At 41.8% G+C, this 23,789-nt stretch overlaps 1 protein-coding gene across 1 annotated transcript in view; it reads left to right on the top strand.

The window, feature by feature from the left end:
* The first annotated feature begins 1,562 nt into the window (after window positions 1–1,562).
* Window positions 1,563–23,789, top strand: part of RAB4A (RAB4A, member RAS oncogene family) — a 53,114-nt gene continuing 30,887 nt past the window's right edge. Inside the window, exon 1 of the mRNA XM_025850753.2 lies at window positions 1,563–1,822. Within this exon, the coding sequence (XP_025706538.1) occupies window positions 1,792–1,822 (31 nt within the window). The 5' untranslated portion in view covers window positions 1,563–1,791. The remainder of the gene's footprint in view (window positions 1,823–23,789) is intronic.

The raw sequence follows: 23,789 nt of genomic DNA, 5'->3' as shown, positions 1-23,789 counted from the left end.
GATATCTGGCTTTTTATTTGCAAACTAAATGATTTCTTTGGGTAGTTTTTCCAAAACAAAGAGTTTTCCCCAAAGGTCCTCAGAATAGAAAACTGTTCTCAGCTTTGAAATAGCAGCTTAATTTTTATTTCTATCACTCTGTCCAGGTTTCAGAGACCTTGAGGTCCAGTTTCAGTCAATAACCCCAGCAATCACTGTAATGCAGTGACTCCTTTCTTACCCACAGAAGCTTCTGGCAGGAAGAAAACTTAGATCCAAAGAATGAGATCCCTGTCTTTCTTCTGAAATCGTTTGAATCAGATTAGCCTGCTATACTCAGTAGTGTAAATTAAAACTAACACGCAGAAAACCAAATAAGAAAGCAACAAAGTATCTCAGCCATTGAACAAGAAGCATATACAAAATAATTCCAGGAAATTATAGTTCTCACAATATTTCAGCATGGGGCCTTCTCTGTCATTTAGAAGCAAGGATATATTTATTTGCTATTAGGATCAGAAAGAATAAAATGTAAAGCCAAATGGCCGCTGGGGAAGGGGGGAAGGCCTCAGTGAAATCTGATGCCAATTTATGTGGAGGATGGAGCCAAATGGACTAGAAAAAAAAATGTATTTACTAGCATTTCCCCACAGTCCAAGTTACTTAGGAGCTTAGCCAAGGCATATGTTTAGTATTCTACTGTATCTTTTGAATAAAGTTGGGTCTTACGAGATACGATGTGGCCCTGATCTTGCTCAGAGGGAGCAAACTCCCAACCAAAATTCTCTTCCTACTAAATGTTTATCTCTGCATTTCCAGCAGAAGGGGCTTCTGAATTCAGTTTTGTGCCTTAAATCAAAATACCCAGCCAACAACTCCTAACCGTAGTTGAGGATCAGGAGATGCTTCCTGCCCATAAGCTAGATTCCCCTACGGCGGGCTGCAGAGGGGCCAATGTCTACGGTCTTCTGGGGGATTCTCCAGCACCAGCGCACCTTAAGCTTCTGATAGTTTTCTCCAGACACCAGCCCTAGCCCTACGGGAGAGGGCCTGGAAGGTTTGAGTGAAAGCTGTTTCACCGCGGGTAAGCCAGCCTCCTCGCCCACAGGGCTGATGTCTAGCTGGACACCTGGGGCTACTGCCTCCTAGTTACACATTAACCACGTTCCCAGATTGATCGTAAACGTAGTCTTTATGGAAGGCAGTCTTTTCCTGCTTGAGAGCTGCTCAGGACGACGACGAAGTCTTTACTGAGGAGGGCCAATCGGGCAGGACCACCTCTATCCAAGAGCTAGACCCCGCTGTCCCCAACGCTCCGTCACCCCAAGCCTACGGAAGGCAGGCCCCTCCCCACCCCTGCAACCCGACCTTAGCCAGCCGCACCCCTCCGTCCGCGCCCCGCCCTCCCCGTGCGCCAGGTCCCTCCCTCGCCTCCCCGCGCCCGGCGCCCCCAGCCCCCGGCCCGGCCTCCCTGCGCCTAGCACCCGCCGCGGGCTGCCTGCGCACGCGCGACCATGGCGGGGGCCGGGCCTCGCGCCCCCTTTCCTCCTCCTCCTCCTCCTCCTCCTCCCCGTCCTCGTCCGGGCCCGGCTGGGGGTGGAGGCCGTGCGCCTGCGCGGAGCCGGCAGTCCGGCAGGGCCGCAGCCGCGGGGTGGCCGGCGGTTGCCGTAGGCACCGCGGCCCCTCCCTCCTCCGGTCCCCTGCCCCACGCCGCTCCCACCGAGACGCGGAGGACGACCCCGACCCTCCCCTCCCGCCGGCCCGGCCCGAACTGCAGCCGGTGACCGGGCGAGAGGCGGTGCCGCTCCCAAGATGTCGCAGACGGCCATGTCCGAAACCTATGGTACGAGGCCGGCCGGGGCCAGGCGCCCGGCGGCGTGCGGGGGCCGCGGGGGCCGGGGGGGCGCGGGGGCCGCGGGGGGCCGGGGGGTCGGGGGGGCGCGGGGGCCGCGGGGGCCGGGCTGTGTGTAGTATTTACGTGACCTGCTTTTTCAAGTTTCCTCCGCGCTCGCATCCTTGGGATTTTCCCTTTCTTAGTCCAATTTCAATAGCTCAGGGTTTGGGAAGCCAGTTTAAGACTTTTCTCTGCGATGTTGTCCCCAGCGAGGGATGTGAAGGACTTAGGGCGACGCCTGCATTTCAGTGTGTTCCCCGAATATTCCAGCTTGACCTTTCCTGGTTTGGAATTCCTTTCTTCGCCCTGGGATTGCAATGAGAAGTAATCGATAGACTAATCCATGCCTTCCTTCGGAGACCTCTCGCCTCATTTATTTCTCTGTTTCTCAGTCTCTCGGGCTTTTAGTCCTTTTGGGGACTAAATGTGCCTTTTTAAAACCATAAACACCCTGGAAGCAGAGCCCTATCTATTTAATCTTTGCTTCCCCTAAAACAGCCACCCCTGGAGGGGTCTCCACAAATAAATTTTGAGTAATCGAAAGCCTTCCCAATTCACTTACTGTATTTTTGTTTTGTTTTGTTTTAGCCCTGCGTGGTAAAAATAAATAATATCTTACACGTCTCCTTTGCATCAGGCTTGAGGAGATGTTTACCAGTCTCTAATCACTTGTTCAGATGTGTGCATTCTCAGATCAAGACTTTGGGAGTTTTACAATCCCAGGGAGAGGTTCAAGTTCAAAAGTATGTACCTGAACTCAGATCACTTGTGCTGGCCTGCTTGCTGTTCGGTCAACAAATAGGCGTGGAATGGCATGATGGAGCCGGAAGGGTACTAGGAGGCGCTGTCCACACTGCAGGCAACACAACAGGCGTGTTTCTGGTCTCGGAGCATGCAGTCTAGTGGGGGATACAGAGTTAATGCCGTCACGACACTAACGAATGAGTAGCTTAAAACTCCGGGCAGGAGTTCTAAAGGAGTGTGCTCTAGGAAAGGATATTAGAAGGAAACCTGACCAGACTGGGGAGCCGAGGAGGTAGTAACCAGTCAGCATGGAGGAACAGCGGATGCCCAGGGCCAGACAGCGTCGGAGAGAAATGGAGCTCCGAAATGGGAGCCTAAACAGTGGGACAAGGGTGAGGGGGAGGCAGAGAGGGCCTTTGGAAGGTTTCCACCTTTCTTCTAAGAGGGGTGAGGTCACAGTGCATTGGCTTCACCTTCAGCCCCTCCTGTGACTTGCGCTTGCCCTGTTCTTGGTGCCGCTTGGGGCCTTACATCTATTCCTAGAAGGCTTAGGAAATCCTCCAGGAAGTCGATAGCGTTTTTTTGTGTTGTCAGGGCTGCACATGGTCCTGTGCATCCATGTGATCTGGTTCTCCCTATAGAGAACCACAGTCAGATTTTGTAAAGAAAATACATTTTCTAGCAATTTTTGGCTGTACTTTATTTTCAAGCTCCTTACCCCACACTTTTTTTTTTCTTTAACCTGGATAAAGAGCATTAGGGAGGGGTGGAAAGTCTAAATAAGAAAACCAAGTGGGGATTATGAATTAGTAAGAAAGGACTGGAAGAGTTTGGGAGATAAAGCTTTTTCATTTGTCTTATATGAAATAACCTTGACAAAATAGCACATATCTCTACTTCACTTTAGACATAGTTAATTGAACTTTTGAGCACCACAGATTAACTGATTCAATAATGATCAAAAGGCTTTAGCCAACAGTATTCTTATGTCATGATACCTCCCAAATGTTTTTACTTTTTTACTTGCAATTTCATCTTTTCCTCTAATAGAGGTAATTAGAGGAAACTAATGGAATAGAAAATTAGTTTTAGAAACAGCAAATATGGCAGTTGAAATTGCGAACCTAAAATAAGAATCAACCAAAAGTCCTAAGCTGTCACCTTTGTTTATCATTGACCATATTTGCACAGCACTGTTCCCCCCAAAAGTAAAACATTTGCCTCTTAGATAGCTGACAAAGGAATGTGTGCCTAACCTTTAAATTCCTTTGTGCTCGATGGTCATTTTCTCTTCCAGAAAAGGAGGCTCTGTAGCTTGACAGGGATAGGATGAAAAATAAAGAGCCAGTGCTTACAGAGTACCATTAATGAGCTATATCTACCTGTTTTTTAGCATATTAAGGCAATATTTCACCTCCCATAGACTGAGTAGTAGTCAACATTTTGCTGCCTTGAAACTGTATAATCACATACTATGTATAATATTGAATACTGTATATAATATTGAATACTGTATATGATATTGAATACTGTATATAATATTGTAATACAAAATTGAAATCGTAGATAGGTTTCAGATTGAAACGCTGGATCTGAATATCTCTGAACGAAACAGTGTTTCCCAAATATTGTCAGATTCACAGCATTCTTAAAGCCTTGGCCAATTAGTATGGCTTAGAACCTCCTGAGGAACTCCAGCCATCTAAGACTTCGGAGGTCAGAAATTGGCCCTAAGTAATTCCTGACATCAAGACTTGTGAGACAGAGTTAACAAATTGAGTGGGTAGTACCAAGCAATGATGGTCAGAAAGGAGCTAAAAAATATAAGTGGTGCCAAAAGTGCTAGGAAAAATAAAAAAAAAGTAAGGACTAAAGCAGTCTACCACCAGGGAAAAATCTAAGATAAATCTCTGCACTTTGGAGTTTATGCTTTCTACAGGGAACACAGTTTGTAAAACAGGAACACAAATGATGAGTCTTGTGCTGATTTTTATTACAAAATAGTCTTAATTTTTTTATTTTGTGTTTTATTTTGAAAGCACAGTATTATAGTATTTACCACATAATTTGGAGAATTATCAAGAGATTTTCTTTTAAAAATATATCACTATCGACTGTTGTGGGTTGAATTGTATCCCCCAAAAGATATGTTCGGGTCCTAACCCCAGGTACCTGTGAATGTGGCCTTATTTGGAAATAGGCATAAAATAATCAGGTTAAGGTGAGGTCCTGTTGGATTAGGGTAGGTCCTAATCCAATGACCGGTATTCTTGTAAGATGAGAGAAATTTGGGCATAGACATATGCAGAGAGAATGGGATACAAAGATGCAGGCTGAGATCAGAGTGATAACATCTACAAGCCAAGGATCACCAAGGATGGCTGGCCATCACCAGAAGCTAGGAAGAGGCAAGGAAGGATCCTTTCCTAGAGCCTTCTGGGAAAGCATGGCCCTCCAGACACCTGATTTCAGACTTCCAGCCTCTAGAACTGTTAGACAATAAATTTCTCTAGTTTTAAGCCATCCAGTCTGTGGTATTTTGTTATGGCGGCCCTAAGAAACTAATACATAGACTTTGGTAGTTAGAGTATGACTCATGGAGAAATTGGGGCTTAATAGGTGAGGTAGAGTAAGGAGGATATTTTAGGCAAAGGAAATAACATCGCTCAAGTGATGTGGTACCAGGAAAGTATAAAATAACTTACTATTAGAGAAATCACCAAGATAGCCATTACCTTAATTTCATAAAAGACAGGGCATGTAAACAAGGTCCACAAAGGAAGCATATAACATCGGGATAAAGGACATTTCTCTAAATTGAATGCATTTATTATGTTTAATGTTTGTATTTTTCTTTTTCTCATTTGCTGAAAATGGGTGAACATTTTAAGAACCAGAGTTTGGGGAACACTACACCAGTGGGTCTCAAACTAATAGGCCCCTGAGTCCTCTGGTGTGTGAACACGCAGGTTCTGATTCAGTAGATGTATGGTGGATGGAGGTTCCACACCTGATCAGCTCCCAGGTCAGGCAGGTGCTGTTGGTCCAGGGCATAGACCTTTGAAAATATTGTTCTTTAGAGAAGCAAAAGTTTGTGCTAATTTTTCACAGTCATTCAAACTATAAAGCATATCAGTCCTTGCCTGTGAATGTCTTGCTCCTTAAACCTTTATTTCCAGTCATATCATTCACTCAGGCTTAATATCTTATATTCAGCTCTCTACCTACTTATTCCATTTGGATTGCCTGCAGTATCCTAACACAGTGCGTCCCAAACCCAACTAATTACCCACACCTACTCCCCAACCTTCTATTTGTCCCATGTACCCATTTGCCCAAAAGAAAGTTAAAACCCATTTTTATTTCTTCACCATCCTATCTCCTGGATCCAGTTGGTTTCTGTCTTTTAAACTGACCCCTTAACATAGTTCAAGTTACTGTTTACCCTAGAAGAGGCGAGAGAAGATGCAGTTGGGGCCAGTTTAGTGGATTATAAGGAAGAAGACCCAGCATCCCAAGGTTCTTCACCACAGGGACTTGAGCAGTTGTGCTGGATTTTGCCTCTTCCGGCTGGTAGCCGTGCAGCTGTTGATGAACTGCATCTCTAGCTCACGTGCAGCAACAGAAGCGAACTCCCCGGGCAGGGATGAGCTCGGTGGTTTCTGGCAGGGGTACGTCGGAAGGGGCTTAGGTATAATTTAGTTAGGGACCCAGACTATTGGTAACATGCCACAGCTTCGTAGGAATATCATAATGACTTAAGTAAATGGTATTTCCAGAGCTTTTTGTGCTCCTTGAAAAATGATTCCGTGTAAGCATAAATGTGAACTTTACTTCTAACAATAATAATGGTAATATCTCTTCGGTTAAGGACCATGTCACCCACATTTTGTGAAAAGTATCTTGCACTTTGGGCCCTTTGTATGGAATTATCCATAACAGGATTCTTTGGCAAGGGTCAGTACTATACTGGTCACTTTTATCATATATAACCAGGCTAGTGTGTTTATGTTCTTTGCTCTGAATATTTCTTTGGAATGAGAAGAGAGCTGATATTTCTTGAATTTCTTCTTATAAACCATCCTCTAGAGATTGATTAGACTGTTGGAATGGATTTTTTTTCCCATTTCTGAGAACTCCATTAGGACACATGCCAGTGGAAATAGTTTGAGGGAAAACCTTTGAATCCTCTGTGTTCTGTGATGCATGTCTCTGTCCCTGCTTTCTCTGTCAGTATGATCTTGATAATGGACTAAGTTCTGTATGTATGAAGAATAATTTTTTTGCTTCTCCGTAGCTGTGAATATAATAGCTAAAATGACATGCAGGATACTGTTACTTAAAGGAAGGATAAAGTAAGGCAAACGTAAAGAATGGCATACTATAGGGGCGCCTGGGTGGCTCAGATGGTTAAGCGTCTGCCTTCGGCTCAGGTCGTGATCCCAGGGTCCTGGGATCGAGTCCCGCATCAGGCTCCCTGCTCCTTGGGAGCCTGCTTCTCCCTCTGCTTCTCTCTCTCTCTCTCTCCCTCTGTCTCTCATGAATGAATAAATAAAATCTTTAAAAAAAAAAAAAAGAATGGCATACTATAACACTGTAACACATAAATGAGCACTGTATAACTACATATTTTCTTCCTTTGTAATCCCTCTGCAAGCTTTCCAAACCAAAATAAGTTTATGTTGAGAGATTTGACAATAGCAATATATCCCTGATGATGGCTGTGATACCTGGAGAAAGAATGCTTCGTGGCTCGGCCATAGCCAAGGGCATTCCTACCTACTCAGAATGGTAAACCCTTGTATGACAATACTTAGTTATGTCAGTCTTTGGATTCTTTCTATTTCTCTTATGTGCTATGTCTTTGGCCTTTAAGTCTTAAAAGCAGCTAACAATATCTAGATATGGGGTCGGATGCACTATTCATAAAATGCTAATAAATTATGAATGAGAGGATGTATTTTAGAGGGAGGTTTGTAATTTTTCAGATATGAATTTTTACTCATGTAGAAAAAAATTGGAAACTTTAAAGCGAAGCATCTCTTTCTCCTGTGTTATAATTTAAAATATTATTATATGTTATATTATTATTATACTGTTTCTTTTGTTCATTTGCTTATGCCTGTTATTACAGGAGTCCTCATAAAATAAATACTGCATCTTTGCACTGCCTGTGGGGACTTTGCATATATATATTTTTTTAAGGTTTATTTTTAACTAAATCTCCACACCCAATGTGGGCCTCAAATCCACAACCCTAAGATCAAGAGTCCCATGCTTTACTGTCTGAGCCAGCCAGGCGCGCCCTGGAGACTTTGCATATCTGTTTTATAATTTGGTCAAATCTCAATGGTGACAAAGAAAATTTTTCTTTCAAGATGAGACCATAAGTTCTTTAAAAGCGAGGGACTGCTGAGGTGACTTTCTGTCCCTGGTGCTGTGAATGGCTCCTAGACACAGCCTTCAGGGACTGCTGCTGAAAGCACCTTTAATTTGATTCCATTTGAGAGGTAGTGTTTTTCTTCTCAGGTACAGAATATGAAACAGAAGGCCAGGTTAATAGAAAACCCAACTGTAAGACATAGTTTTCTTTTCTTTATGGTAGAAGTCAAACAGTGTTTACATTGTGTGTAATATAAATGCAACTCTAATTAAAACCTCTTCCACAAGGGCGCCTGGGTGGCTCATTTGGTTGAGCACCTGCCTTCAGCTCAGGGTCCTGGGTTCGAGCCCCGTGTCGGGCTGCCTGCCCAGTGGGGAGTCTGCTTCTCCCTCTCCCTCTGCCCCTCCCTTGGCTCGTTCTCTCTCTCTCTCAAATAAATAAAATCTTAAAAAAAAAAACCCAACCTTCTTCCACAGGCCACCATTGCTTGAACTAAAGAGGTCACACAGGGCGTCTTTTAAGAAATCGATTTCCCGGGCGCCTGGGTGGCTCAGATGGTTAAGCGTCTGCCTTCGGCTTGGGTCATGATCCCAGAGTCCTGGGATCGAGTCCCGCATCGGGCTCCTTGCTCAGCAGGGAGTCTGCTTCTCCCTCTCCCTCTGCCTCTCCACCTGCTTGTTCTCTCTCTGTCTCTCTTGCAAATGAATGAATAAAATCTTTAAAAAAAAAAAAAAAAGAAAGAAAGAAATCGATTTCCCTTCTGAGACTTGGAATCTGGAAGCAGTTCCCAGAGCACGGGAGCAGGGAGCTGTGGAGGTTATTTCCCCCGGCTTTCTGGAGCTGCAGACCTTGAATGCTGCCGCCCAGCTGAATGAACCTAAGGAGAGAACATGTTGATCAGGTGGAAGTTGGTGAATGAGCTTTGAAGGCACGCTTTGGTGTATCCATCAAGCACTTCGGGGGGAGACTCACACCCTGCTCAGTAGCCAGGGGGCTCTTAGGGGCAGACAGAACCCTATTGTGGTGGCAGATGTATCAGCTGATCTGAATCTGTGGTAACTAACCATTCAAATGCCTGGCATTTGGTGGTTACCAGGTAAATAGTGGTTGGATGCACTCCCCTCACTCTAAATCCCTGCTTACTTCTGATTGTAAATTGATCCTAAATAACCAAAAAATAAAAGAATTTTTAAAATTATGCTTAACAAAATTTCTGTTTAATAGATAAGAGGTGATGAGCTCTTTTGGTCATTTTATCAGGTAGAATGCTTCCAACTGCAAGTGGTAGAAAACCCAACTCAAAATGCCATAGATAATATGAAAAAAGGTTTTTTTCAAGTAACTATGGATGAGGAGCTTTCAGGGTTTGCTGATTCAGAAGCTCAGCTGTGTCAGCAAGGACCTAAATGCTTCCCACGTCTCTTCCCTAGCTAGCACTGTTAGCCTCATCCCCGTCAGTCCTAAAATGACTTCTCTATAATCTGAGTGTGCTTTCTTGTTACATCCATGGACAAAAGGAGTTCTTTCCTGCATTTATGGAGTAGAAGTCCTTCCTCTCCATCTGGTTGGGCCACGTTGGGTCAAGTGCCTGCCCCTGGATGAATTATGTGTCCAGGGTAACACTTCGTACTGTTTAGCTTAAGCCGGTATGTATTTCTAATCCAGTCTCTGGCTCCGAATGACCATAATTGGCGTAAAATAACCAAAGCCTGCCTCCAGTTTTGGGGTTACGTTCACCTGTTACTTTGGCTCCTTGGGGGATTAGTTGTTGGGCATCTACTACAACAGCGTCTACCACAGTCTCCAAAAAAATGTAAGAGACAATTCAGTTTCAGCTGTTTGTTCCAGGTAATGATCTTCCTGAAAATGAGGGACTTAAACGTTCCTTCACACCCCTCCTCCTCCAGTGAGGGAGTAGTCAGACAAAGCAGCGCCGTAGTAGAGAAAGCATGGGCCTCCATCCACCTTGGCTATACACACACCCATTAGAGTCCCTTGTCTTCTTAGAAAAATTGAAATTTCTCTTGTCATTTTATAAACATGATATACTTGCCTTTGTTCTTAGTTCTTACTGTCTTTATGAATGTGCTAAAAATACTTGGTGTTCTGAAGACTAACATTCCTCTTCAGAGTCACTGGGACCATGATAATACTTTGGGGGCAAACAGAAGTTCGCTATTTGGTGCCCATTGCTCTTTTTCCACTTTTCATGTATTAGCACCTTGAGTAATTTTGTCATGAATATGTACGTAACATAGGATACTATACCTTTATAAGAATGAAGTCCATATTTTGGATTATCTTTTTATATTCAATTCTGTAGAGACATTTGTAAGTCGAGACATTGGTAAAACTTTATTGGTAAAATTGATATTAAAGTGTCTTGTTATTATGCAGACAATTTCCTTTAAATGTTTACAACTATAAGAGCATTGTGAGTTAGAGTATTTTCTCTGGTATGTATTATATAATAATAAAGTTATTTTCCCTATTACATTTTCCCAAGAACAGTGTTATTTCTGGCTATTGCATGACTAAACAAGCTTTCTGAATGTGTACTAGTTGAAGATTCTTCTGGTATTAACCTTTTGTTCTGTTTCCATGGTTATACCAGGAAATTTTCCTCATTGAAAAACTCTTGGTGTACCGAGGCTGCATTCTCTTACCTCTAGATAAAGGGTGAAGTTAGAATAGTGTGCACAGAGTACTTTGTGCCCAGTGTCTCGGATCCTCATGACAATGTAAGGTAGACACAGGCGCCCACTTGTGGGCGAGGAAACTGAGAGATTCAGTGCTCTGCCTGAAGTCCTGGGGCTGGGAGATAACAGAGCCAGAATTTGGGCTCAGATTTGCCTTGCATCACATTCTCAAGGGTAGTCAGGTTTTTACTCTGCTTCTCTGTCTTGTACAAAAATTTCCATAAAATCTCGGGTCAGTGATGACCCAGAATAAACATTCCCACTGGAGGTCATTGCTCTAGTGCATGTTGTAGACAGGCATTGGACATTTAATATGAGTCAAAATCTTTCTCTGAATTCAGCATGAAACTGAATTGGGGGTGGGGAGTAGTGGGCACCAAAGCTTGTACCTCCCAAACTAATGCGGGAGACCTGTAACATTTATAAGGGATGCTTTCACAGATCTATGTGATCTCTGTATATGAATCTATGTAATCTCACAGTCTATGGAATTGCAAATACTCTTACAGTATTTAAGGTTTGCTTCAAAGTCACAATTCAGAAAGACAATATTTTGTGTATGTGTCTTCAAATAAAAAATTAACTATTCAACTTCTCTCTTTTAATTACACTAGCTGGAGAGTGTTCTCCGAATCATTTCACAAACCACTTATCCTTCTTAATATGATTTTATCCTCACGTATCAGAATCAAATGGAACATTCTACTCTTTTAAAGTATCCAAAACTTGTTTCCTGCTTAAGGATCATTGTTTTTATTAGGTTTCTTTGTTTCTGTGTACTGCGCTGGCCACTGACTTCCTTTTCTGGACAGTTTTCCACTTTGGGAGAATTATTTCTTTTTTTATATGTCATTATATCATGTAGAAAACAACTAGGAATTTGCAGTTTCGATGCTGGGTGGCTGACCAGGCTCACTCACCTGCTAACTAACTTGCGTCCACACACCTGGCCCACAGGAGGTTTGATCCCGATGAGCTCTTCAGCAAAATCGCGGATTCTGTCACAGACCTTGAGCAATCATCGGGAGTCTCCTGCAAATGTGAAATCCACGGATGTCACAGTTCCTCTCTGCTGGCATTTAATTCAGGCTCAGGCAGACCAGCAGAGTGCCAGAGTTAGGCTCTGTCGTCTTTCCCACCGTATTTACCTGCCCTCCGCAGGTCACGTGTTCTGCTCTTGCCCAAACCTCCTCCCTCCCCTAAGCCAACACTTCACCGAGTTTTTGCAGCTTAACTCCTCTCTGACCAGTGTACCAGAACATTTTTTCTTTGAAGTGCATGCCATCTCTGTTCCGCGCTCTACTAGCTCCTTCTCATTGCTGTAACTCGATGACCTTGGGGTTATTCCGTATTCTACAAGGTCACCTGGCGCAGGGTCTCTCTCTCCACTCCAGCTCCTCACTGCTCCGGGATGTCTACCGTACCCCTGCAGAGGGCTCGGTCAGCAGCTTGGCGTCCGGTTCCTAATTTCATCTCTAGGCACCTTCTCTTCTGCCCCCACTCGAGGGGCTCCCTTCCCTGGCTGCTCACATGTCCCGTTCTGCTCACTCCCACCCAGTCTTCACTGGAGCTCCAGCCTCGTGGGCACCCCCGCCCCTTCTGTCAGGAGACGAGCTGTTCCCTCTCCAGAGAGGACACGTCGACCCTTCCTTCCACCTCTTCGTCCTTAGCTGTGCATGCTTTGCAAATTCCCAGCCCTGGCTTCCCAGCCTGCCTCTCCTGCTGCTGTGTAGACAGAGCTCTCTTTAGATTAAGTTCACTATGGATTTAGGGTCTGCTTGCAAGGGACACTCAGTAGTACGTAAGCGATCCTCTCTCTTTATCCTGGCCATCTTGCCCTTTGTCTCCACCTGCTGTTTTAAACATTCACTAATCTGTTCAAGCCCATTTTCTCATGTCCGGTAGATGACAGGGAAGGAGAACATGCCCTGCTGAGGAAACCACATCTCCTCCCCTTCCCTGCTCCAGCCTGTGAAGTTACTTACCTCCACGCTCATCCTTGACCCTTGTCTTGTAGTCTCAGAGGCAAGGAGGTCTCTCTTCGTGTCTGAGACTAATCCCTGCCTTCCACTTTGGCCCTCAGCCCTCGAGTTTTCAGACTTGCGCCGCCAACCATCCTTTCTTTTGCTCCTGGTAACTGCCTTACACTCTGCAAGCCCCCTGAACACCCCATCTCTTCTTCCCATCACAGCCCAGCTTCTTGTAAGGGTTGTCATTACTTTTTATCTCCGGCATCCTGCTTCTTAAATCTAAGCCAACTGATTTTGCTGCCACCTTAGGCGAGGCTGAATTCACGTGGGGTGCTGGGGCTCGGACCCAGTGGACACTTTGCAGCCTCTGTCTTATTCAGCCTCTCCCTTAGGAGGACTGCTTCCCCAAATCTCCACCATGTTGGCTCACAGGTATTTTAAGTTTAATCTCTCTGAATCTGCACTCATTATTATTTTGCCATAAAATGGATTCCTGCTCAGAACCTTCAGTATTATCTCCCTTGCTGGTGTCACATACCATCTGGTTCCCTAAGCCAGAGACTGAAGGATGCTCTTAGATGACCCCACCGTCCCAGCATATGACACATTTCTTCTGCCAGGAAATGAAACATGGACCGAATCCTGTGGTTAGGGCCACCCACCTTTGCCTCCTTTCTGACCTCTGGAAATCTTAAAAGCCAAACCATTGTTCATGGGAGGAACTAGGAAGGCAAAGGCCATCTTGTCTACTCACTATGACTTAATTTTCTGGAAGATTCAAGGTCATCATTGGTAGTCAGTTGCTGAACGAGTGTGCAGTGCTGTTAAGAGTCACTTTCTGGCTGGTTTCCTGGTCAGTGGTTGCCTGTGCTGTCAGCATTTGATCATCATTGTGCCTGAAGCTCATAGTCCTACATGGTATATGCTTCTAATTGCCCGTGATCTGGGAAGTTAGAGGTTCCTTGAAATGAGTATGAAGACAAGTTAGTAAGTTCCAGATGAAGGAGGCTTCTCCCGAAGACTTACTCCTTTGGCTCTGTGTTAGCTGTTTCAGTTGGCTCGGAGACCATTTGTTCCTGATCTGTGTTTCGTCTGTGTTCCTGAATGGTTGACTTTTTTTCCCCTTTGGCTTTCATTTATTATACCTTGTTTAAGAAATCCTTCCCTTCCCTTTAGATGATGAATGAACTTCACTGTCCTTCAAAATTTTGCCTTTTTTTACATTTGCATTAATTTACCTGAAAACAGTATTTGTGGGTGTTTTCAGGTAGGGGTCCAATTTCACATTTATTCCCCACATGGATACCCAGATGTCCAGGTATCACTTCTCAGATTGTCTGTTTTCTTCTCCCAGGCATTTGTGGTACCTGCTCAGTCATAAATATGTAGGCTTATTTCTGGATCTCCACCCCGTGGTCAGTGTATCCATCTTTGCCCAAATGGTTGACTTTTAAATAGAAATTCATTTCTATTTAGTTGATATCTTTCCTATTATCTCATTTAATTTTCTCGTGAAAAATTAAAAGCACATTAGCAGCATATATTCATTTCGCATTTTCTGTTTGGGGATATGGTCTTTCCCCCACCTTCAAGCTTAATTCATGCTGAGGAAACCCTCATCAGGTGAATATAATTATCATAGATTGGATGCAAAAAAACCTCTTTGTGATTTCGAGCCTTAAAATTAACACCCATTGTCATAAATCCACATCAAATCTGATTTAAGTAGACATAATTATTTAACTAGTTCACATTTAGGTTATCTTTTTACACAACCTAACTGGGCAGTTCTCCTTCCTTAATTACTCAGTAATATGGCTATTTACCTGCTCCTCTTAAACCCTTTTGTAGCTGTGAAGCACTCTACACTTGACATATAAAACATATACTCTGTATTTCATGTATATGTCATTCAACTTCAAGCAAGGAAAGAGAAAAAGAAAGTAAAACCCTGCAGACTATAAAAACAAAATAAATTAGTAAAATCAATGTAAATGCTACCATACCCACAGAGACGCCAGCAAACCTCAAATACTCCCTCTCTGAAGAGAGAACATCAGGCTGTACTCCTGACCCCTGGGTTGAAGATGAGGGCATGGGACCCCCATCTCCTGGCGCTCAGCCACAAGGAGGTGTGTGAATTCTAAATCCCCTCATAATCAGGAGGGGTATCAACTGCAACTCCTCATACAGTTGGATTCTTCTCACCTACAAGGAATAATTCATTACGCATTGTGGTGCTTGGTTCTATCTCTTTTAGCCAACCACAGATCTCTCTACACAAAAAATAGCACACTGGACAGTTTGTCTTCTTACCTGCCCTTCTTCCTTCTGCCCCATTTCCTTCTTGAAGCACATTCTTTGGTCATTCTTCCAGTTTAGGATTGTGCATAGTAAATTTACACTCATTGTTTGATATTATCACCTATTCTTTTATTTTTCATAGAGCTCTTTATTTTGAGATAGTTATAGATTCACATACAGTTTTAGGAAAAAATACAGAGCTCTCATGTACCCTTTCCCTGTTTTCCCCAATGGTAACATCATGCAAAACTCTCATGAGACACCACTACCGGGATATTGATTTGCCACAGCTGCAGAAATAAAATATTTCTATCACCGCAAAGATCTCTCCTATTGCCCTTTTATAGGCACACATTCTTTCTTCCTGCCCCCACCCCCTCTGTAGGCCCTGGCAACTACTAATCTGTTCTTTATTTCTATAATCTTGTCATTTCAACAGTGTTCTTAAATGGAATCATGCATCACATAATCTTTTGGGATTGACTATTTCTCTGGAGATTCCTCCACGTTACTGCATATACCAGCAGGTTCATTTCTTTTTTCCTGCTCAATAGGATTCCTTGGTATGAGTGTACTAGAGTTTGTTCACCTGTTGGAGAGCATCTGGGTTGTTTCCAGTTTGGGGCTATTATGAATAAAACTACTAAAAATGTTGGTGTACAGGGTTTTGTGTGAACATAAATCTTAATTTTTCTGGGATGAATGCCTAGGAGCGCAATTGCTGAGTCATATGGTAGTTGCATGTTTAGTTCTTTAAGAAACTGAACTAATTTCCAAAAGTACATTTCTACCAGCAGTGTGTGGGTGATATGATTTCTGAGCATCCTTGCCATCATTTGGTGTTGTCACTGTTTTTTATTTGAGCCATTCTGGTAGTTGTATAGTAATACCTCATTATGGTTTTAATTTGCATTTCCCTGATTATTGGTTAATGATGTTAAACATATTTTCACATGCTTACTTGCCATTTGCCTATCTTTTTTCGGCAAATGTCTCTCCATGTCACGACCGTTTTCCAGTTGGATTGTTTGAGTTTATATTGTGGAGTTTTGAGAGTTTTTTTTTTTTTAATGTGTATAATCTAGATGCTAGTCCTTTGTTGGATATATATTTTTCAGTCTTTCCTTCCATTCTGTAGCTTATCTTTTCATTCTTCTAACAAAATTTTCTTTTTTTTTTAAGATTTATTTATTTATTTGAGAGAGCATGCGCAAGTGCACAAGCAGGAGGTACAGAGGGAGAGGGAGTGAGAATTTCAGGCTGTGCCAAGCGCGGAGCCTGATGAGCTTGATCTCATGACCCCAAGATCAGGACTTGAGCCAAAACCAAGAGTCAGATGCCCAACCAACTGTGCCACCTAGGTGCCGCCAAAATTTTCTACAAAGGAAAAGTTTTCAATTTTGATAAAGTTGAATTTATCAGTTTTTCTTTCTCTGGCTTGTTTTTTGGAGTCAAATCTAAGAACTCTTTGCTTTTCCATAGATCCTAAAGATTTTCCCCTAATTTTCCCCAAAATTTTATAGTATAATGTTTTACCTTTAAGTCTGTGATCTATATTGAGTTAATTTTGCATAAGGTATGAGACTTAAGTCATAGTGTCATTTTTTCCCTTTACGGATGTCCAGTTGCTTCAGCACCATTTGTTGAGAAGGCTAGCTTTCTGTCGTTGAATTGTTTTTGCAGTTTTTTTTTAAAGATTTTATTTATTTGAGAGAGTGAGAGAGAGATCACAAACAGAGGGGAAGGGTAGAGGGAGAAGCAGACTCCCTGCTGAGCAGGGAGACGGATGCAGGGCTCCATCCCAGGACCCTGGGATCATGACCTGAGCCGAAGGCAGACGCTTAACCAACTGAGCCACTCAAGTGCCCCTGTTTTTGCAGTTTTAAAATCTGTTGAATACTTAGTATGGGTCTACCTCGGGGTTCTCTGTTCTGTTCCATTGATCTGTGTATCTCCAAGTGTCGATATCAGACAGACGGGATTACTATAGCTACATCATATGTCTTCAAATCAGGTAAAGCGATTCCTCAGCTATTCTAGTTCTTTTGTCTCTCCATATAAACGTTAAGCTTGTAAATATATACCAAAAAGCCTTGCCAGAATTGTTATAGAAACTTTAAAAACATGTGTCAGTTTGGGGAGAATTGACATCTTTACTGTGTCCAGTCTTCTAATCCAGGAACACAGTGTATCTCTCCCTTTATTTAGATTTCCTTTTTCCCCCATCAGCATTGTGTACTTATTAGCATAGACGTCCTTTATGTGTTTTGTTAGAGTGACACCTAAGTAAATTTTTTTTTGAAGATTTTATTTATTTGAGAGAGAAGGAGAGAGTGAGTGAGAGCACAAGCAGGGGGAAGGGTCAAAGGGAGAAGGAGAAGCAGGCCCCCGGCTGAGCAGGGAGCCCCACACAGGGACTTGATCCCAGGACCGTGACCCAAGCTGAAGGCAGAGGCTTCACCGACTGAACCACCCAGGTGCCCCCTAAGTATATTTTTTGAGTGATTGTGAGTGGCATTGTTTTTAATTTTGATGCCCCCATGTTTGTTGTTAGTGTTAGAAATACAGTTGATTTTTATATTCTGTAATCTTGACCTTGATGAATTCACTTATGGGTTGTAGATTTTTTGGTTTGGTTTTGTTTTTTGAGATTCCTTGAATTTTCGTTGTATACGGTCATATCACCCATCAACATGAACAGTTTTATTTCTTCCTTTTCAATCTATGTCCCTTTGTTTCCCTTTCATGTCTTATTGCACTGGCTGGGATTTCCTGGGTGGTATTGAAAAATAGTGGTGAGAGCCAACATCCTTACTGTGTTCCTGATCTTAGGGGGACAGTAGTCTTTCATCGTTAAGTATAAGGTTAGGTGTAGAATTTTTTAAATGCTCTTTATCAAGTTGAGGAAGTTCCTCTCTGTTCTTGGTTTTTTTTGTTTGTTTTTGAGAGTTTTATCACAAGCAGGTGTTGACTCTTGTGAAATGCTTTTTCTGCACCAATTGATATAATCATCTGACTTTTCTTTTTTAGCCTATTAATAGGCTAAAATGAAAATCATTGATTTTGAAATATTGAACTTGCCTTTCATCCCTGAAATAAAGCCCACTTGGTCATAGTGTATAATTGTATTTATAAATATAAATATTAGTGAATTCTATTTGCTAGTATTTTATTTAGTACTCAGGAGAGATATTCTGTAGTTTGTTTTGTTTCAGTACTGTCTTCTGGTTTTTGGGGTCAGTGTAATAATAAATATAAGTATATGCAAATAAAACTTTAAATACCTTTATGCTATGTAATATGCAATTACATACTTAACAATATGTATTTAATACGTACTTATATTAATATGTGTAGTATATGAAACAACATATCTTTAATATGCTAAATATATAACATTAAAATTTTTAAATAAACAAAAACATATAATAAGTTAGGTAGTAATAAATATCAGCTTCCTAAAATGACTTAGGAAGCGTTCCCTCTTCTATTTTCTCAAAGAGGTTATATAGAATTGTGTTCTTTTTACAATATTTGATATAATTCAATAGTGAAATCATCTCAGCCCGAATATTTCTGTTTTGTGAGTTTTAAAATTACAGATTCAATTTCATTAATCACTATAGGGCATTTTGTGTTGGGTGAGTTGTGGTACTTTGTGTTTTCAAAGAATTAGTCTGTCTCATCTTAGTTGTTAATTAATGTGTGTGGAACAGTTGTTCATGTTATTCCTTTGTTATCTTTTTGATGTCTGTAGGGTCTATAGTGATATGCCCTGTTTACTTCCTGAAACTGACTATTTGTGTTTTCTCTCCTTTTCTTTGTCAGTCTTAGTTATATAAATGGATTAAAGGTGGCCCTGTATATTGGCCCCTATATTGTTTTCTTTTTCCCAGCAAGCTGGGGACATTAGTTCAAAGTCTCCCAGCACTAAACTAAAATTATTACCCACTCAGTTGCTTAAAATACAGCCCAAATAAGCATATTTTTAGCCATTTAGAGACTTCCTGCTTTGCATACCCTGTGAAATTACACTCACCATCTGCTAACCTTTGGTAAACAAACTCAGGGGCTATAAAAGACCTCAGGCTGCCACCTGCCCACCAGACTGCTGAGTGACATCATGTGGACACATAAATCCCCTCTGCAGAGCCCTTGTCCTCCAGAGGTGGCCCTCCTGGGCCCCTTGTTCAGAAGCTCCTGCTGTGAGGGATGTCCCCTCCAATGCACCCTGTCAGAGTGCCACCCAAAGAAAGTGGATTGTGCCATCTCACAGGCATGTCTTTTTTCGGGTCGGCCCCAAATTCCTTGAACTCATCACACTTTTGCTTGAAGTTTATCCATTGTACTGATCTTTTCAAGGAGCCAGCTTTTGTTTCTTGGATTTTCTCTTTTGTTCTTCTATTTTCAGTTTCATTGATTTCTGCCTCTTGTTATTTCCTTCCTTCTGCTTGCTTTAAGTTTATTGTACTCTTCTTTTTCTAGGTTTTTGAGGTAGGAACGTAGATAATTGATTGAGACTTTCTTTTTCCCTAACATGCATTTAGTGCCCTAAATTTTCCGCTCAGCAATGCTTTAGTTGTATCCCACAAATTTTGATAGGTTGTATTTTCTTTTCCATTCAGCCCGATGTTTGTTTGATTTCCCATAAGACTTCTTTAAATCAGAGATTATTTAGGGGCGCCTTGGTGGCTCAGTCAGTTAAGCATCTGCCTTTGGCTCAGGTCAAGATCCCCGTGTCCTGGGGAATCCTGCTCAGCGCAAAGCCTGCTTCTCCCTCTCCCTCCGCCCTCCCCAACTCCTGCTCTCTCTCTTGCTCTGCTCTCCTGCTCTCTCAAATAAATAAAATCTTTAAAAAAAATAAATCATAGATTATTTAGAAGTATGTTGATTAGTATCCAAGTATTTGGGGATTTTCTTGTTGTCTTCATGTTACTGATTTCTAGTTTGATTACATTGTGGTTGGAGAACACATTCTATGTGATTTCAGTTCTTTTAGATTTGTTGGGGTTTGTTTTATGGCCCTGGATATAGTCTAACTTGATAATATGTCTCATGGGTCCTTGAAAAGAATGTGTTCTGCTCTTGTTGGGTGGAGTATTCTGTAAATGTCAACTAGATCGCGTTGGTTTACTATGTTTTTGTTCTTCTGTCTGCTGATTTTTTTGTCTAGTGGTTCTCTCAGTTGTAGAGAGAGGGGTGTTGAGGTCTCCAACCATAATTGTGTGTTTGTCTGTTTCTCCTTTTAGTTCTGTCAGTTTTTGCTTGACATATACTTTATAGCTCTATTATTTGGAGCATACACATTTAGGATTCATATGTCTTTTTTTTTTTTTTTACACAATGTTATATTAGTTTCAGGTGTGGATTCCTATGGATTACTGGTGGATTTATTCTTTTATCATTATGTAATAACTCTTTTGGTCTCAAGCGGTTTTCCTTGCTGTGAAGTCTGTTTTATCTGATAATAATAATGCTTTTCTTTGACTAAATGTTTGCATGATACAGCTTTTTCCATCCTTTCACTTTCAGGCTGCCTGTATCATTATAATCAAAGTGAGTTTCTTGTTGACAGCATATAGTCATGTCATGTTTTTTCATCTGCCAATTTTTGTCTTTTAATTGGTATATTTATACAGTTTCCATTTATTATAATTATTGATATATTAGGACTTATTTTTCAGCTATTATTCTGCTGTTTTTCATTTCTCTCTTTTTCCAGTGTTCCAGTGTTTATGTGAACATTTTTAAGAATTCTATTCAATTTATTTATAATATTTTTGAGTATATTTCTTTATATAGGTTTTTTAAGTGTTGCTCTATGTATTAGATTATATATACATATCATAGTCTACTGGTGTCAATAATTTTCTCCATTTGAGAGAAATATAAAAACCTTACCTTCTTTTACATCCCTTTACGGTCCCCCACTTTGATATAATTATCTTAAATATTTCCTCTACTCCTACTTAAAATTTTTTTATTTTTTATTGTTATGTTAATTACCATACATTACATCATTAGTTCTTGATGTAGTGTTCCATGATTCATTGTTTGTGCATAACACCCAGTGCTCCACGCAGAACGTGCCCTCTTTAATACCCATCACCAGGCTAACCTATCCTCCCACCCCCTTCCCCTCTAGAACCCTCAGTTTGCTTTTCTGAGTCCATCCTATCTCATGGTTCGTCTCCCCCTCCGACTTACTCCCCTTCATTCTTCCCCTCCTGCTCTCTTCTTCTTTTTCTTTTTTCTTAACATATGTTGCATTATTTGTTTCAGAAGTACAGATCTGTGCTTCAACAGTCTTGCACAATTCACAGCGCTCACCATAGCACATACCCTCCCCAATGTCTATCACCCAGCCACCCCATCCCTCCTACCCCCCACCACTCCAGCAACCCTCAGTTTGTTTCCTGAGATTGAGAATTCCTCATATCAGTGAGGTCATAGGACACATGTCTTTCTCTGATTGACTTATTTCACTCAGCATAACACCCTCCAGTTCCATCCACGTCGTTGCAAATGGCAAGATCTCATTCCTTTTGATGGCTGCATAATATTCCATTATGTATATATACCACCTCTTCTTTATCCATTCATGTGTCGATGGACATCTTGGCTCTTTCCATAGTTTGGCTATTGTGGACATTGCTGCTATAAACATTGGGGTGCCCATACCCCTTCGGATCCCTACATTTGTATCTTTGTGGTAAATACCCAGTAGTGCAATTGCTGGATCGTAGGGTAGCTCTATTTTCAACTGTTTGAGGAACCTCCATACTGTTTTCCAGAGGGGTTGCACCAGCTTGCATTCCCACCAACAGTGTAGGAGGGTTCCCCTTTCTCCACATCCCCGCCAACATCTGTCGTTCCCTGACTTGTTAATTTTAGCCATTCTGACGGGTGTGAGGTGGTACATCATTGAGGTTTTGATTTGGATTTCCCTGATGCCGAGCGATGTGGAGCACTTTTTCATGTGCCTGTTGGCCATTTGGATGTCTTCTTTGGAAAAATGTCTGTTCATGTCTTCTGCCCATTTCTTGATTGGATTATTTGTTCTTTGGGTGTTGAGTTTGATAAGTTCTTTATAGATTTTGGATACGAGCCCTTTATCTGATATGTCATTTGCAAATATTTTCTCCCATTCTGTCGGTTGTCTTTTGGTTTTGTGGACTGTTTCATTTGCTGTGCAAAAGCTTTTAATCTTGATGAAGTCCCAATAGTTCATTTTTGCCCTGGCTTCCCATGCCTTTGGTGATGTTTCTAGGAAGAAGTTGCTGCGGCTGAGGTCGAAGAGGTTGCTGCCTGTGTTCTCCTTTAGGATTTTGAGGGACCCCTGTCTCACGTTTAGGTTTTTCAACCGTTTGGAGTCTATTTTTGTGTGTGGTGTAAGGAAATGGTCCAGTTTCATTCTTCTGCATGTGGCTGTCCAATTTTCCCAACCCCATTTGTTGAAGAGACTGTCCTTTTTGCCATTGGACATTCTTTCCTGCTTTGTCAAAGATGAGTTGACCATAGAGTTGAGGGTCCATTTCTGGGCTCTCGATTCTGTTCCATTGATCTATGTGTCTGTTTTTGTGCCAGTACCATACTGTCTTGATGATGACAGCTTTGTAATAGAGCTGGAAGTCCGGAATTGTGATGCCGCCAGCTTTGCTTTTCTTTTTCAGTATTCCTCTGGCTATTCGGGGTCTCTTCTGGTTCCATACAAATTTTAGGATTATTTGTTCCATTTCTTTGGAAAAAGGGGATGGTATTTTGATGGGGATTGCACTGAATGTGCAGATTGCTCTAGGTAGCATTGACATCTTCACAATGTTTGTTCTCCCAATCCATGAGCATGGAACGTTTTTCCATTTCTTTGTGTCTTCTTCAATTTCTTTCATGAGTATTTTATAGTTTTCTGAGTACAGGTCCTTTGCCTCTTTGGTTAAAGTTATTCCTAGGTATCTTATGGTTTTGGGTGCAATTGTAAATGGGGTCGACTCCTTGATTTGTCTCTCTTCTGTCTTGTTGGTGTATAGGAATGCCACTGATTTCTGTGCATTGATTTTATAGCCTGCCACTTTACTGAATTCCTGTATGAGTTCTAGCAGTTTTGGGGTGGAGTCTTTTGGGTTTTCCACATACAGTATCATATCATCTGCAAAGAGTGAGAGTTTGACTTCCTCTTTGCCGATTTGGATGCCTTTGATTTCTTTTTGTTGTCTGATTGCTGTGGCTAGGACTTCTAATACTATGTTGAATAGCAGTGGTGATAATGGACATCCCTGCCGCATTCCTGACCTTAGGGGAAAAGCTCTCAGCTTTTCCCCATTGAGAATGATATTCGCTGTAGGTTTTTCATAGATGGCTTTTATGATGTTGAGCTATGTACCCTCTATCCCTATACTCTGAAGAGTTTTGATCAAGAAAGGTTGCTGTACTTTGTCAGATGCTTTTTCTGCATCTATTGAGAGGCTCATATAATTCTTGTTCTTTCTTTTGTTAATGTATTGTATCACATTGATTGATTTGCGGATGTTGAACCAGCCTTGCAGCCCAGGGATAAATCCCACTTGGTCATGGTGAATAATCCTTTTAATGTACTGTTGGATCCTATTGGCTAGTATTTTGGTGAGAATTTTTGCATCCATGTTCATCAAGGATATTGGTCTGTAATTCTCCTTTTTGATGGGGTCTTTGTCTGATTTTGGGATCAGGGTAATGTTGGCCTCATAAAATGAGTTTGGGAGTTTTCCTTCCATTTCTATTTTTTGGAACAGTTTCAGGAGAACAGGTATTAATTCTTCTTTAAATGTCTGATAGAATTC

The sequence above is a fragment of the Callorhinus ursinus genome, unplaced genomic scaffold, assembly GCF_003265705.2.
Source record: "Callorhinus ursinus isolate GAN/ISIS: 27379988/994484 unplaced genomic scaffold, GSC_fseal_2.0 scaffold32, whole genome shotgun sequence".
Lineage (NCBI taxonomy): Eukaryota > Metazoa > Chordata > Mammalia > Carnivora > Otariidae > Callorhinus > Callorhinus ursinus.
Note: the sequence above shows the minus strand (reverse complement) of the source record. Positions and strands in the feature narration are given on the sequence as shown.